The sequence below is a fragment of the Oncorhynchus clarkii genome, chromosome 3, assembly GCF_045791955.1.
Source record: "Oncorhynchus clarkii lewisi isolate Uvic-CL-2024 chromosome 3, UVic_Ocla_1.0, whole genome shotgun sequence".
In the NCBI taxonomy this organism is placed as follows: Eukaryota; Metazoa; Chordata; class Actinopteri; order Salmoniformes; family Salmonidae; genus Oncorhynchus; species Oncorhynchus clarkii.
The window spans coordinates 51,098,860-51,112,111 of record NC_092149.1 but is presented as its reverse complement, the minus strand read 5'-3'; the positions used below and the strand labels follow the sequence as shown (position 1 = coordinate 51,112,111).

At 43.3% G+C, this 13,252-nt stretch overlaps 1 protein-coding gene across 1 annotated transcript; it reads left to right on the top strand.

The window, feature by feature from the left end:
• Positions 1-3,920: 3,920 nt before the first annotated feature.
• LOC139396924 (uridine 5'-monophosphate synthase-like) lies at positions 3,921-7,582 on the top strand. The gene is made up of 6 exons (XM_071143857.1): positions 3,921-4,142; positions 4,291-4,444; positions 4,612-5,298; positions 5,579-5,754; positions 6,081-6,195; positions 6,651-7,582. Exons 1-6 carry the CDS (start codon positions 3,927-3,929, stop codon positions 6,827-6,829), a joined length of 1,527 nt encoding a protein of 508 aa, XP_070999958.1. The 5' UTR covers positions 3,921-3,926; the 3' UTR covers positions 6,830-7,582.
• The last annotated feature ends 5,670 nt before the right edge of the window (positions 7,583-13,252 follow it).

Sequence of the window (13,252 nt, the reverse complement as noted above, 5' to 3'; positions counted from 1 at the left end):
CACAATGTCAATAAGTGTGTACACAGAGTAACTTCACTGGCCTCACTACCTTCGGTTTACAGTGGGGATTCCACACTGATTGGCGATTGTTTTGACAAAATGTGCGCACACAAATTCATTAAACTGACCTCCGTGTCTCCAGATTCCCCAGCTTGTCAGTAAGCCGTTTCACATCAAAAGTAACAGTCAGTATCTGGTGTGGCCATCAGCTGCATTAAGTACTGCCGTGCATCTCCTCCTCATGGACTGCACCAGATTTGCCAGGTCTTGCTGTTAGATGTTACCCCACTCTTCCACCAAGGCACCTGCAAGTTCCCAGACATTTCTGGGGGGAATGGACCTAGCCCTCAACCTCCGATCCAACAGGTCCCAGACGTGCTCAATGGGATTGAGATCCGGGCTCTTCGCTGGCAATGGCAGAACACTGACATTCCTGTCTTGCAAGAAATCATGCACAGAATGAGCAGTATGGCTGGTGGCATTGTCATGCATGTCAGGGTGAGCCTGCAGGAAGGGTACCACATGAGGGAGGAGGATGCCTTCCCTGTAACGCACAGCGTTGAGATTGCCTGCAATGACAACAAGCTCAGTCAGATGATGCTGTGGCACACTGCCCCAGACCATGACGGATCCTCCACCTCCAAATCGATCCGGCTCCAGAGTACAGGCCTCGGTGTAACACTCATTCCTTTGACGATGAATGCAAATCCGACCATCACCCCTGGTGAGACAAACCGTGACTCATCAGTGAAGAGCACTTTTTGCTTTTTGCCAGTCCTGTTTGGTCCAGCGAGGGTGGGTTTGTGCCGATAGGCGACGTTGTTGCCGGTGATGTCTGGTGAGGACCTGCCTTACAACAAGCCTACAAGCCCTCAATAGGCCTACAAGCCCTCAGTCCAGCCTCTCTCAGCCTATTGCAGACAGTCTTAGCACTGATGGAGGGATTGTGCGTTCCTGGTGTAACTCAGGCAGTTGTTGTTACCATCCTGTACCTGTCCCGCAGGTGATGTTCAGACGATCAGCTGTCCGTCCTGTCTCCCTGTAGTGCTGTCTTAGGCGTCTCACAGTACGGACATTGCAATTTATTGCCCTGGCCACATCTGCAGTCATGCCACCTTGCAGCATGCCTAAGACATGTTCACACAGACGAGCAGGGACCCTGGGCATCTTTCTTTTGTTTTCAGAGTCAGTAGAAAGGCCTCTTTAGTGTCCTTAATTTTCATAACTGTGACCTTAATTGCCTACCATCTGTAAGCTGTTAGTGTCTTAACCACTGTTCCACAAGTGCATATTCATTAATTGCTTATGGATCACTGAACAAGCATGGGAAACAGTGTTTAAACCCTTTACAATAAAGATATGTGAAGTTATTTGGATTTTTAAGAATCATCTTTGAAAGACAGGGTCCTGAAAAAGGGACGTTTCTTTTTTTTCTTAGTTTATATCTAGGAGATTTAAGAAAGCTTATGAGATTTTTGCTTTTTGGACACATATTTAGCTCCCTATTTATGTTGGCACAAAACTACCTCCATACGTCCATTCATTTTTATGGGTTACCTTCAGACTGAGTCCCATGACAGTTGGGGGAGTCGTAGAGCAAATCTGAGAAAAAACATTTGTAAGAGTCTCCCCTTTTCACAGTTAGTCACATGTCTGTGGAACTTGTTCAGTTTATGTCTCAGTTGTTGAATCTTGTTATGTTCAAACAAATATTTACACATGTTAAGTTTGCTGAAAATAAACGCATTTGACAGTGAGAGGACGTTTCTTTTTTTGCTGAGTTTATAGAGTCACACACACACCCTGCACACATACACAGACATACTCCATTTGACACACACCTCACACCTTACTTGTGACTAATAGGCTACGTAAAGATACGCAACACTACACAGACTGGTACATAAACACCTCGATCAAAGGCCCATCAAGTGATGACAGATGTTGTCCCTTTACTTCAGGCATTCACTCGCTCTACTATTCAGCAAAGAGTGAACATATGCGTCCTTTAGATTATAGTTCTGTAGTTCTTACTGTATTATTTTCTTCCCTCTGGTTTGTTGTTGGCTGCTCTGTCATCTCAAAATGGATCCTGGACTGACTAGAACAGTCATTTCAGGGGACCTCCCGAGTGGTGCAGCGGTCTAAGGCACTGCATCACAGTGCTAGAGGCATCACAACAGACCCAGGTTCGAACCCGGCTGTGATCGGGAGTCCCAGCGCACAATTGTCCCAGCGTTGTCCGGGTTATGGGAGGTTTAAAATTCAATGGGGTACATCTTACAGATGACAAGTTTCAAAGTTGGTAAGTCACTGTGGAGTGGATTTACAGTGTTTTAAATGGGCATGTAAAATCAGATTTTCTCAAACTAAGTTAAGACATGTACCATGGGCCTACATTCCAAATTTGGTGTCATTTAGTCCTATGGTTGTTAAGATTTTCAAAGTATTTTTTACATGGCCATCTTTGAATGCATCAGCATCCTTTCTGAAATTCTTTAGGGACTATTGTGATCAGCCCAAAGACCAAATGTGAAGTGACTCTGACTTATAGTCCATTAGAAGAAGATTTTTTAAGATATCAATGCCAAACGAAACATGGTTCATCATGGTAATGTCTTTGATTACCCTAAAATGTTTCAAGTTGATAGGCCACTATGAAGTGGATTTACAAAGGATTTAAATAGACACGTAAAGTCTAATCTCCTGATTTATCAATAGCTCAGCCATCTCTTAACCAATCCCTTAGATTTTCTGAAACTATGTTAAGAGATGTACCACGGGCGTAAATAATGAACATGGTGGTGTTATTTGAACGTATGGTTCATGAGAGTTCGTTTTTACAAAGGTTTTCCAAAATGTCCAAGATGGAGGAAGAAAAAAATGATTCAGCATGAGGAGAGACACCTACACAACGTTTCAAAGTCTCTAGGTCAAATAGGGTGGTGGATATTATGGTTTAAGTGAGACTTCTTATAACAGTGCCACTGATAGGCCCCTCGGTGCCATTCTTTTTCACCAAGTTATTCATGGGCTCTAGTTTTGGCGTGGCAAATTAGAAAAAAAAGTTCTCAATCTATGCTTGAGATTTTGACCATGTCAAAAAAATTATAGGAAAAAAACAATAATATAAGAATAATAATGTTTCACAGCTTTGCTGTGAACCCCTAACTTCTGCGTCTGTCCATATGTGTCCACATACGACATTGTGCGCATGTTGATTTTGTCTATCCCCACCAGACGTGATCATAACACACAAGTTCAAATACTAAATCAACTGTCACTCAATTATATACATTTTAGGGCAGGTCGAAACACACGTGAAACATTCATGGACATTTAGATAGCAAGTTTGTTCTGGGAGATTAACATTGGGTTGTTATTTTACCTGATATGCATATGGTCCTCTTTTTAGCTGGTTCATTGTAGAATTTTTACCCTGAGTCATACAAAATCGTGTTTCTCTTCTCTAACGATTAATCCACAGATAAAATGGGAAACCTAGTTCGTTTTTAGTTAGTCATCTTTAATATCTCCTTGTTTGTCTTTCAAGCATCCACGTGGGTTTGTATCTTCCTGATATCCAATAAGGATGGGACTTTCAGCATGTGGAGCATCTCAAATAGAACGAAGGCCTATTTGTAGCACGCCAGCAATGTGTGCCGTTTTTAAATGTATGTAGTTCTGTCCTTGAGCTGTTCTTGTTTATTCATGTTCTGTATTGTGTATTGCTTTCGCAACAGCTAACAGGGATCCTAATCAAATACCAAATGTGTACAATTATCTTGCAACGCTCGCATACGCAACGTGGCGGGTGTGGTTTGCTTGTGATGATTAACGATTTATAATATGGCTGGAGCAACGCAATAATGTAAAAACGACATGTCCCATAGTTCCGCGCGGCATTTCGTAAGCGGAACATATCTATGTTTGCAAAGAGACGAGAGCATTGGACGAGACTGCTGTCTGTTGATATTAGTAAAAACTTGAAAATGGAAAACGATTGCATTGAAAGTTTAATCTTAAAGTTACATGATGTTCAGGCCGTGAAATTCGGAACGTTCACGCTGAAGAGTGGAATAACATCGCCGATTTATTTTGATCTCAGAGTTATTGTTTCCTACCCATCGCTTATGAACCAGGTTGGTAAACACGTGTTTCCCATGAGTGGCACTGTATTGGAAACCACATCTACAGTATTTAGTCTGTTCGGAGGAAATCGAACCAAGGCCAACTAGTTGTAAAATATGTATGTTATGAAATTATGTTGGAGTTTGTTTTGTCTTTTAGGTATCAATGTATCTTTACCAACGCGCCAAAGATGAGGACTTGAAATACAACTCATTGTGTGGTGTACCATACACTGCTCTGCCCCTGGCTACAATCATCTGCTCCAAACACGAGCTGCCGATGCTGATCCGAAGAAAAGAAGCCAAAGACTATGGTGAGATTTCATGACCTGTCAAATTTGATTATTCTCATTATGACAGCGTTTTTGCTGCATCCCATCAGTTCAGTCAGCAGTTAAAATGCTCTAGTCTAACACGTGCTAGCTAGCTACATTCGATTTCAAGTCACTCATATCAGACATCAATCACCTCTTGATTCTAGGAACTAAGAAGATTATAGAGGGGACCATTCACCCTGGAGACACTTGCCTGATCATCGAGGATGTTGTGACCAGCGGCAGCAGCGTCATGGAGACGGCCCTGGTGCTTCAGGCGGAGGGTTTAAAGGTCACCGATACCATCGTGCTGATGGACAGGGAGCAGGGAGGTAGGGCCATGCTGGCCAAGAAGGGCATTGCGCTCCACTCCGTCATCTCCGTCTCCAAACTCCTCGACGTTCTGCTCCAGGCGGACCGCATCGATTATCCCACCGCCCAGAGCGTGCGCAGGTTCATCCAGGAGAACAACACCTACAAGCCCTCAGGGGAGGAGGAGAAGAATGGCTCGCCTGTGGCTAAGAAGCCCGGCAAGCTGGCGGAGTTGACCTATGGCGACAGGGCCCAGCTCCGAACCACACACCCTCTGGCTGCCCAGCTCTTCAGGTTGATGGAGGAGAAGAAGACCAACCTGTGTGTGTCGGCGGACGTGACAGGCTGCGAGGATCTGCTGCAGCTGGCTGACTCTCTGGGGCCTCAGATGTGCGTGCTGAAGACTCACGTGGACATCCTGCGGGACTTCAGCCCAGCCTTCATCCAGCCCCTCAAGGACCTGGCCCACAAACACAACTTCCTCATCTTTGAGGACCGCAAGTTTGCTGACATCGGGAACACAGTCAAGCACCAGTATGAAGGTGATTAGTGGGCGCGCTGATTTTGCATCGCCGTGTGCCCCAGGTGGGTGGAGATTTCACTTTAGGACCAATAGAATGGTCTAAAACGTGCAAACTCCACCCGCCCGGGACGCAAAACTAATGCACCCATTGTTAAAATGGATGCATTGTCCAACTATCAAATAAGGGCAATATTTGTCCCCTGAACCTTTTGAAGCGTGCTTTTGAATCCGAATGAATGCCTGGTTGCTATGATTTCTAAGTCTCCTGGCTGTTGTGTGTTTTCCTCTGTACTTCTCAGGTGGGCTCTACCAGATCGCCTCGTGGTCTCATATGGTGAATGCACATGCGGTGCCAGGCCCTGGGGTGGTAGAGGGGCTCAGTGTGGTGGGCCTCCCACTGGACCGCGGCTGTCTCCTCATAGCTCAGATGAGCTCCCAGGGTTCCCTAGCAACAGGGGACTACACGCAGGCTGTGGTAAGCAAAGTGATCCAGCCAGCTGTTCTTCAGTGAGAATGCCATGAGAACAGAATGTTCTGTCCCTCTCTCTTACCTCCCACCACCCTCTGCAATGTGTACAATTCAGGACATACTGTCACCTCGCAGGGCGACAGTGAAAGGCCTGATACATTTCAGTATGTTTTAGTGATGTTTGCATGTGAACCTTCATGTTACCATTCCAAAATGGATGACTTTTTCCAACATCAGGGCAGCTTAACTGAAGTACTAGTTGATTACCTTAATGTAATCCTTCATCTTTCATCCTTGAGGATTTAATATGATTGTGTCTGTTGTTCTTATAGGTGAAAATGGCTGAGGAGCACTCTGACTTTGTGTTTGGGTTCATCTCTGGCTCCAAGATCAGCAGCAAGCCTGAATTCCTACATATGACTCCAGGGGTGCAGATGCAGTCAGAAGGTACTACATTCTCTACCTGTTAACTACATCATTCATCCTGTCCAGTGTTCTTTATCACGTTTTACCAACAACATTCGCAGGCCAACATTCCCCCCCCCCCCCCCCCCCCCCGCTGGCGTAATCTTTCCTTGCCACTAGATGGTGCTGTTGTCCAAGAAATGTAGGCTGGATCACTTGTTGTATTTTTTTATTTTACCTTTTAACTCTAACTCTTATTAACTCTTATTTACAATGATGGCCTAGGAACAGTGGGTTAACTGCCTTGTTCGTTTGTGACTGTGTTGGCACCCTATTACCTACACAGTGCACTTCTTTTGACTAGGGCCCCTGCGATTTTGAATGCAACCCTTGATTCCAGATGTTTTTTTTTTAACCTCTTCAGCAACAAACTGTAGGGTGGTGTTTTCTTCAGCACCACACTGTTCATTGATCATCTCCCTCCTTTCTTATTCAAGGAGACAGTCTTGGCCAGCAGTACTCCAGTCCTGATGATGTGATCTATAAAAAAGAATCAGACGTCATCATTGTTGGCCGTGGTATCCTGGGGGCCTCTGATAGGGTGAAGGCTGCCACAGAGTACAGAGAGGCCGGCTGGAACGCCTACGTCAAGAGACTCACCGCGTCAAGACAATGAAAAGTCAAACAATGGGTGGGGGTTTGCATCCCAAATGGCACCCTATTCCCCGTATAGTGCACTACTTTTGACTAGGACCCTATGGGATTTGGTCAAAAGTAGTACACTATAGTGGTATGGATGCCATTTGGGCTACAGACAGACAGACTAGAGCAGGCACCACATCGACAATGTGAAACCATGATTATTCCCTCCAAACAGCTGCTGGGGCCTGTTCTTACTCTTATGGCTTCTCGTTTATAACCCTTGCTTGCTAAATCAGCTGAACTGCGACAAATGCTCATCTTTGGCAACAGGGACACATTTCAGGATTTTTCCCCCCACCCTCAGTGTTATTTGTATATGATAATTTTGAAACATTTCAAATTGGATTATTTGTGTTAACCAATAATATGGAACTGTGAAATGAATTCAGTAGATGCATTGGCTGTAATGATCGGTGTTCTTTGAAGTCACTTTAAACATCTCTAGCCTAGGATTCTGTTCCTTTGCCTCAAGGGCGGTTTCTATAGAAGAACACGGTGGAGGCTAGGGCTGCTATCTTTGTGATGGAGAACTGTGGAGAGATTCAGTTTACCAAACAATCCTTGGCATTGTGTATTGGTTCATCGACATTACAACAATCACGTGTTCACAACAGTAGTTATTTGAAGCCAATGTGTGACGAACCACGTTAGTCCATAAACCTCTAGTGGTTCTGGGTGATGTGCCCTAATCATTAATAAACAGTGAATGTGCATGGCTTGTTTCAGTTATGGGATCTACTTTCTGTCTACTATTTGTGACATCGGGCATAGCCGACATAACACACCACAAGTATTTTTGGAAGGGAAGGTCTGACGTTGAGCATTGAAGGAACTCATTTGCAAGTCACATGATATGCAAATATGTGTAAATGACATGGGAGTAGGTAGGCATGGGAACAGGGGAGGCAGGTGGGTTTTCTCCTACCTTCAACACAGGTGAATGAAGCCACTGTTCAATGGCCCATTCTCTGTAGGTTCAGCGTGAGCACAAAGGTCAGCGAATCCTTCCATTTCGTCAATTGGAGGGAGCGCAACACACTGTCGGTTTGCATAGAGAGGGGAGGGTTGGCATAATAGAGAGGAGTTGAACTAATCTGCACTCCCCAGACTATTGTGTCAATATTGGAACTGAGCAACGCCCCATGCGACAGGTGTCCACTGGAGAATCCTCTCTCTTTAAAACCAATCTGAAAAAAAGAGGGAGAGAGTGAAGATAAATGGAAGGATGGCCCACCATGTCCTGAGTATATATAGGATACCTGCAACGGGCCACACTCCATTCAGTGTTGCCTACAAGATGAGCACAATTTGCAGGTGTTACCGATCTAGGCTTTTAAACTCGTGAACTCTTTTTTTCGACAATAGATAGGCAATGGTAAGTTTTATCTAGGGCAAATTTGTATGTTGGAATACATGTAAATGACCATTTTAAAGACAATATAAACTTTTGCAACTTTCTTTCCAGGTGTGGGGATGGAGCAACGTATGGAGAGTACAAACCTGATGTAGTGTAGTCGAAGTACTTTTTTCCAAGACTGAACCATCATCATATTTGGATTGATTTTCTGTATTTGCCTCACGTTGAGCCATACGCACAATACCTGAAGATTAAGTTTTGTTCGTTCGGCTCGCGTTAAGCAGGTACAGATTTTCTACAAAGCAGCAAGAGCACGTTCATATTGTGACAGATGTCGTTGAAGGTGCTCTCTTGTCCTGTAACAAATACTGACACTTTTGTACACTAAAATTAGAGCCATACAACATTTTGTGTTTTGCATTCGTTCGGCTATATTGAATATCTTATGTGGTTTGAACATTTGGGTTCATTTCCCCCTGAAGACAATGGATTCAAATTATCGACCCCAATTTTTTTAGCCAAGTGGATAATTTTTATTGCTGCATGTGTGGATAAAGTTTTCGTTCCTATTTTTGAAAAAGTATATATATTTTTTTGCTCACTCAATATAACTTAGTTATGCGCGTATCTCCGTGGATTTTATGACTAGTTGTTCTACTTTTATTAGGTTACCTAGTACTGACTTTTTTTTCAAATGCCATTAGGCTTTTCCTATATCGACATGGTTTAATGATGATAAAGTACGAGTTATGTTAATCATTAACCAGCCAAAGAGCATCTGATATGGACCATCTGCTGTTTGGATCCTCATCTGCCCGGGATCTGCACCTCTGTACAGGCTAGGCTACATTACATTAACTATGACGTTCATGGAGGTGTGGACTTTATTACAGGAAATGGAGAATGTAGCCAATAAACTACAGCTCGTCATAAAAAACCACCGCGTCGCTGAATAAACATTTAAGCAGTGTTCTCCATTGCTCATGCACTGTAAAAACATGTTGCATTTCAGTTTAGCACAGAGGCATCCTACACTACAGGCCTATCATTGAAATCAGACACTTCCAGTTTCCTCCTCAGACAGTATCAACTGTATTACCCAATCTCCCACCACCCAGATTATTGACACCAGTACCTCAGGTATCTGTATAGTCCCATTCTATTTTGAGCATAACTTCAGGTTTCCATTTGCATATCCAGTTTTCGTTGCGTGAAACAATAAACGGCATGGTTATAAGCTTTCCCATGTCATTATTTCTGCTCTCCTGTATCTCTATTTGACTAAGCGCCGGCAAATATTTGTTTAAAGTCGGATTAAGGGGATCTCACGGCCTGCATCCTGGTTACCTGCCAGAGACAGGTCATGCTGCAGTTACACCCTAAACCTCCAAAATAACACCTGCTCAATTTACTCTACAGAGCAGTTATTGGCTATGTAAAATATGTCAAAGCATTTAGTATTTATTTGTCTCGAGCAAGTCTTCAATCTTTCAGACTCTCATAATGCAATAGTTGATAATGTAACATCTGTGCTGTTTGATGGGTAAACGTGACTAATTATTACTTGCCCCGTCTCGGCAACATACAAGAGTTTGGGCTGGTTCTCTCACAGATGCAACATAGGCTATTGTTCTAAAAAGTGAGTTTCAAATCAACCTTCTCTTAACCTATTACATACTTTTGAGAGAATTATGTGTATGATACAATAAGACCCCCCCCCCCCCCCCCCCCACAGTATTATTCTTTCAACCTGTGGCTATCATAACACTTGGCCATTTGTGTGTGTCTGTAGAAAAGCATGATTGCATTTGTGATGCCTGCTCAACTGCTACCTACGGCCTCTGTGGAAGACACGAGTTGCCCCGTGGGCTGTGTGCTGTTTCAACTGACAGTTAGAGGGGTTGCTAATGGAATATGTAAATGCCTGGGAGTTGTGTCTCCTGTAACTGCCTGGCTTTACCTGAGCAGTGAGCACAGAGATGGGGGTGGGGTATGGAGGGAGGGAGAGAACCCAGGACTACAGCACCTCTCTGGACGCGTCTGAAATGGCCTCCTATTCCCTATATAGTGTACTACTTTTGACCAGAGCCCTATGGGTCCCATGTATGGGGAATAGGTTGCCATTAGGGACGCGTTCGCTGTCCTCGGGTAAAACCTGCCGGCCTGTTGTGGTCCACTCCTACGCAGAGCCATTCACAGAGCAGATGTCACCTGCATGCGCTGTCAGGTCCTTAGGAGGATTAGTTCCTATAGCAACAGAGAGGGGGGTGGGAAACACACAGGAAGCAGAACATTTCATGGTGGTCTGTGTCTGCTTACTCACTGACTATTCAAATGGTACCAACTCACATTGACGCGGAAAATAAGACCTGTCCATTTACAACCTTTATATCCATTACTGGAACTGAGTTGAATTTAACCAGCAACAAAAAGGCAAAAAGAGAAATTGCCGATTCACATTAGACAAAAGTGTGTTGTATGTGTCGCTTGTCAACTACTGGGTTGTGTCTTCTCAAGGCAAGATTCTGAAGAAAGGTGCTGCTACTGAATATTTGCACATGGTGAAATCAGTGTCTGATCAGGCGCGCTGTATATACAAAAGTATGTGGACGCCGCTTCAAATGAGTTGATTCGGCTATTTCTGCCGTAAGATCGAGCACACAGCCATGCAATCTCCATAGACAAACGTTTGCAGTTGCATTGCCTTCCTGAAGAGCTCAGTAACTTGCAATGTGGCACAATCATAGGATGCCAATGTTGCAGTGGCGACCCGTCATTCAGGGCAGGTGGCCCACATTTTTTGCAACAAAGAAATAATAAAAAATCTATATTTTGGGCTTGCCTGTTTTGCAACATTACACAACAAGTTGGAAATCGCAAATTCAACAATGAGTGGTTTGGAAGGAATCGGTGGGTAACTGCAAGCATTGCAAAGCAATCATTAGCCTGCTATTCAGTGGAGTGGCAGTGGCTGTGTGATCCAAAGTCTAAGATTAAGGGTCTCTTTTCCTAGTTTAAAATGATAAACATACAACATTGGCAATGCTGTCAATGAAGCATGATTTGTGCCACGCTCAAAACAGCTGTTAACTTTGAACTGCAAAATCTGACTTTAGTGAGTTCAAGACAACTGGGAGCTCGGGTAAAACAAGCTACAACTGGGAAAATACATTTTGAACTTTCATCCAAATCGGGAACTCTGGCCTCTTTCTAGAGCTATGACCTGAAGAACACTGATGTCATCATGATTCAACATATTTTTTTTTTAGTTCCCAGTTGTCTTGAAAGCACCCTAAATACAAAGAATGACAGACTTTGATGACAAAGTTTGATGACAAAATTTGCCCACGAAGGACTCCACCTTCCTGTTCAAGTGAGCACAGAATCCAAAAATGTCTTGTATGCTGCTGCATAAATTCTTTAATATGCCAGGGAGATATGTATACTGTAGCTAAGAAAGTAATACTAAGTGTATGTTGTGTAGTAAACTGTTAGTAGCCCTATTTTCACCTCTTAAGTTCGCTTACTGTTCTGACTTGGTGGTGCACATGTAGCCTATAACCTGTTTTTCAGAAATGTAATCATCGAATATTGTAAGAGCTTTCATTGTCTGCTTATATGCCCCCTTTATTTATCCTACGGTTCTGACTTAGTGTACAGGGAGAACACTATAAGAATGGCCAATGTTCTGAATTCTGTCTCTGTACATTTCAAAAGTGCTGAAAAAATAGTTATATTGACTACGTCCGTCCTACTAATGTCTTAATCGAAATGACGGATTGCCTCTTATACGCTTGTCGTCCTCTTATGCCGTAATTGGTAGATCTCAATTGTCACATTCAGATCTAGGATGTGTTATTTTAGTGTTCCCCTTATTTTTTTGAGCAGTGTACAATTCCAATCAATACAAAATGCATTTTGAAGTTCTACTTGAAACTCTGAATTTGTGAATCAAAACAGAGTGACGATGATAAAACGACATGTCTGTTTTCCAGAGCAATAACAGCATCGCTTCCTGACGATAGAGCAATGCTTATGCAACCTCTCTGACTGGGCTGGCTGGCTGGCTCTGTTACCGTGGAGAAACTGGATCCTGAGAAACAGTCTGCCTCACTTACTCCACACAGTTATCACACATACATACATACGCATGTTGTCCCATGGAGGGGTATTGATGTAAACAAAAATTGCGAGGGAAAATTGTAAAAAATATATATATAATAATAATAATAAAGTTCTCTCTATCCCGGTTCATCTCTTATCACTCTATGGTTTACTCCCAAACAGTGTAAGGTACAATGAACGGATACGAGAAAATGCGGGGAGGGAGAAAAAAAAAAAAAAAGGATATTCAAACAATGTTGTTTGCTCTGGTTGCTGCCTGGCTGCCTGGTTCTTCCAGCCTGCACCTCAGCCAGCTGCTTGCAGGTTAGGCTACTCAGGAGTGCAAACATTGTGGAAACGTTGCTAAATAAAATACTCAACCTGTTGAGGCGTGCTCTCTGGGCTTATAATGCATTACAGCAGCGTATTATAAGGATGCTAGAACTACTTATGAGCAATTATGATATCTTATAGTGAGTGTACGTAAGTGTATTAGAAGGCATTACTAATGCACTTGTTGGCATTATCTGTGTATGTATCATAGAAAGTGTTACCTACCGCCTGTGATATGTGGTTGTCCCACCTAGCTATCTTAAAACGAATCCACCGACTGTAATTCACTCTGGATAAATAAGAGCATCTGCTAAATGACTAAAATGTCAAATGCATCTGATCAGTTCATATTCCACAACATACCAACCATGTATAAATGTGCAAATGCTACAAACGATATTTCCATACTTAGTGAGCAATATCCCTCTTTCAGAGACCCACGTGACCCGTTCAGGAGAATAGACTAGCCTATTGTACTACAACTGCAGAGAAGATAAAGATTCAAAGTAGAGTGTTGAGTTAGGAAGCTGTAGGCTACTATAGGCCCTATGTTGTCAGATGCAAATATAGGGAGAGCTACATTTCCCAGTGAAATGAGGCGTC

What these genes read in the sequence shown, in the direction of transcription:
- LOC139396924 (XM_071143857.1), top strand. Translation starts at nt 3,927, where the DNA reads ATGTTTGCAAAGAGACGAGAGCATTGGACGAGACTGCTGTCTGTTGAT. An exon ending in ACCCATCGCTTATGAACCAG is followed by an intron (nt 4,143 to 4,290) that starts GTTGGTAAACAC and finishes TTTGTCTTTTAG; the next exon opens with GTATCAATGTATCTTTACCA. An exon ending in AGTCAAGCACCAGTATGAAG is followed by an intron (nt 5,299 to 5,578) that starts GTGATTAGTGGG and finishes TGTACTTCTCAG; the next exon opens with GTGGGCTCTACCAGATCGCC.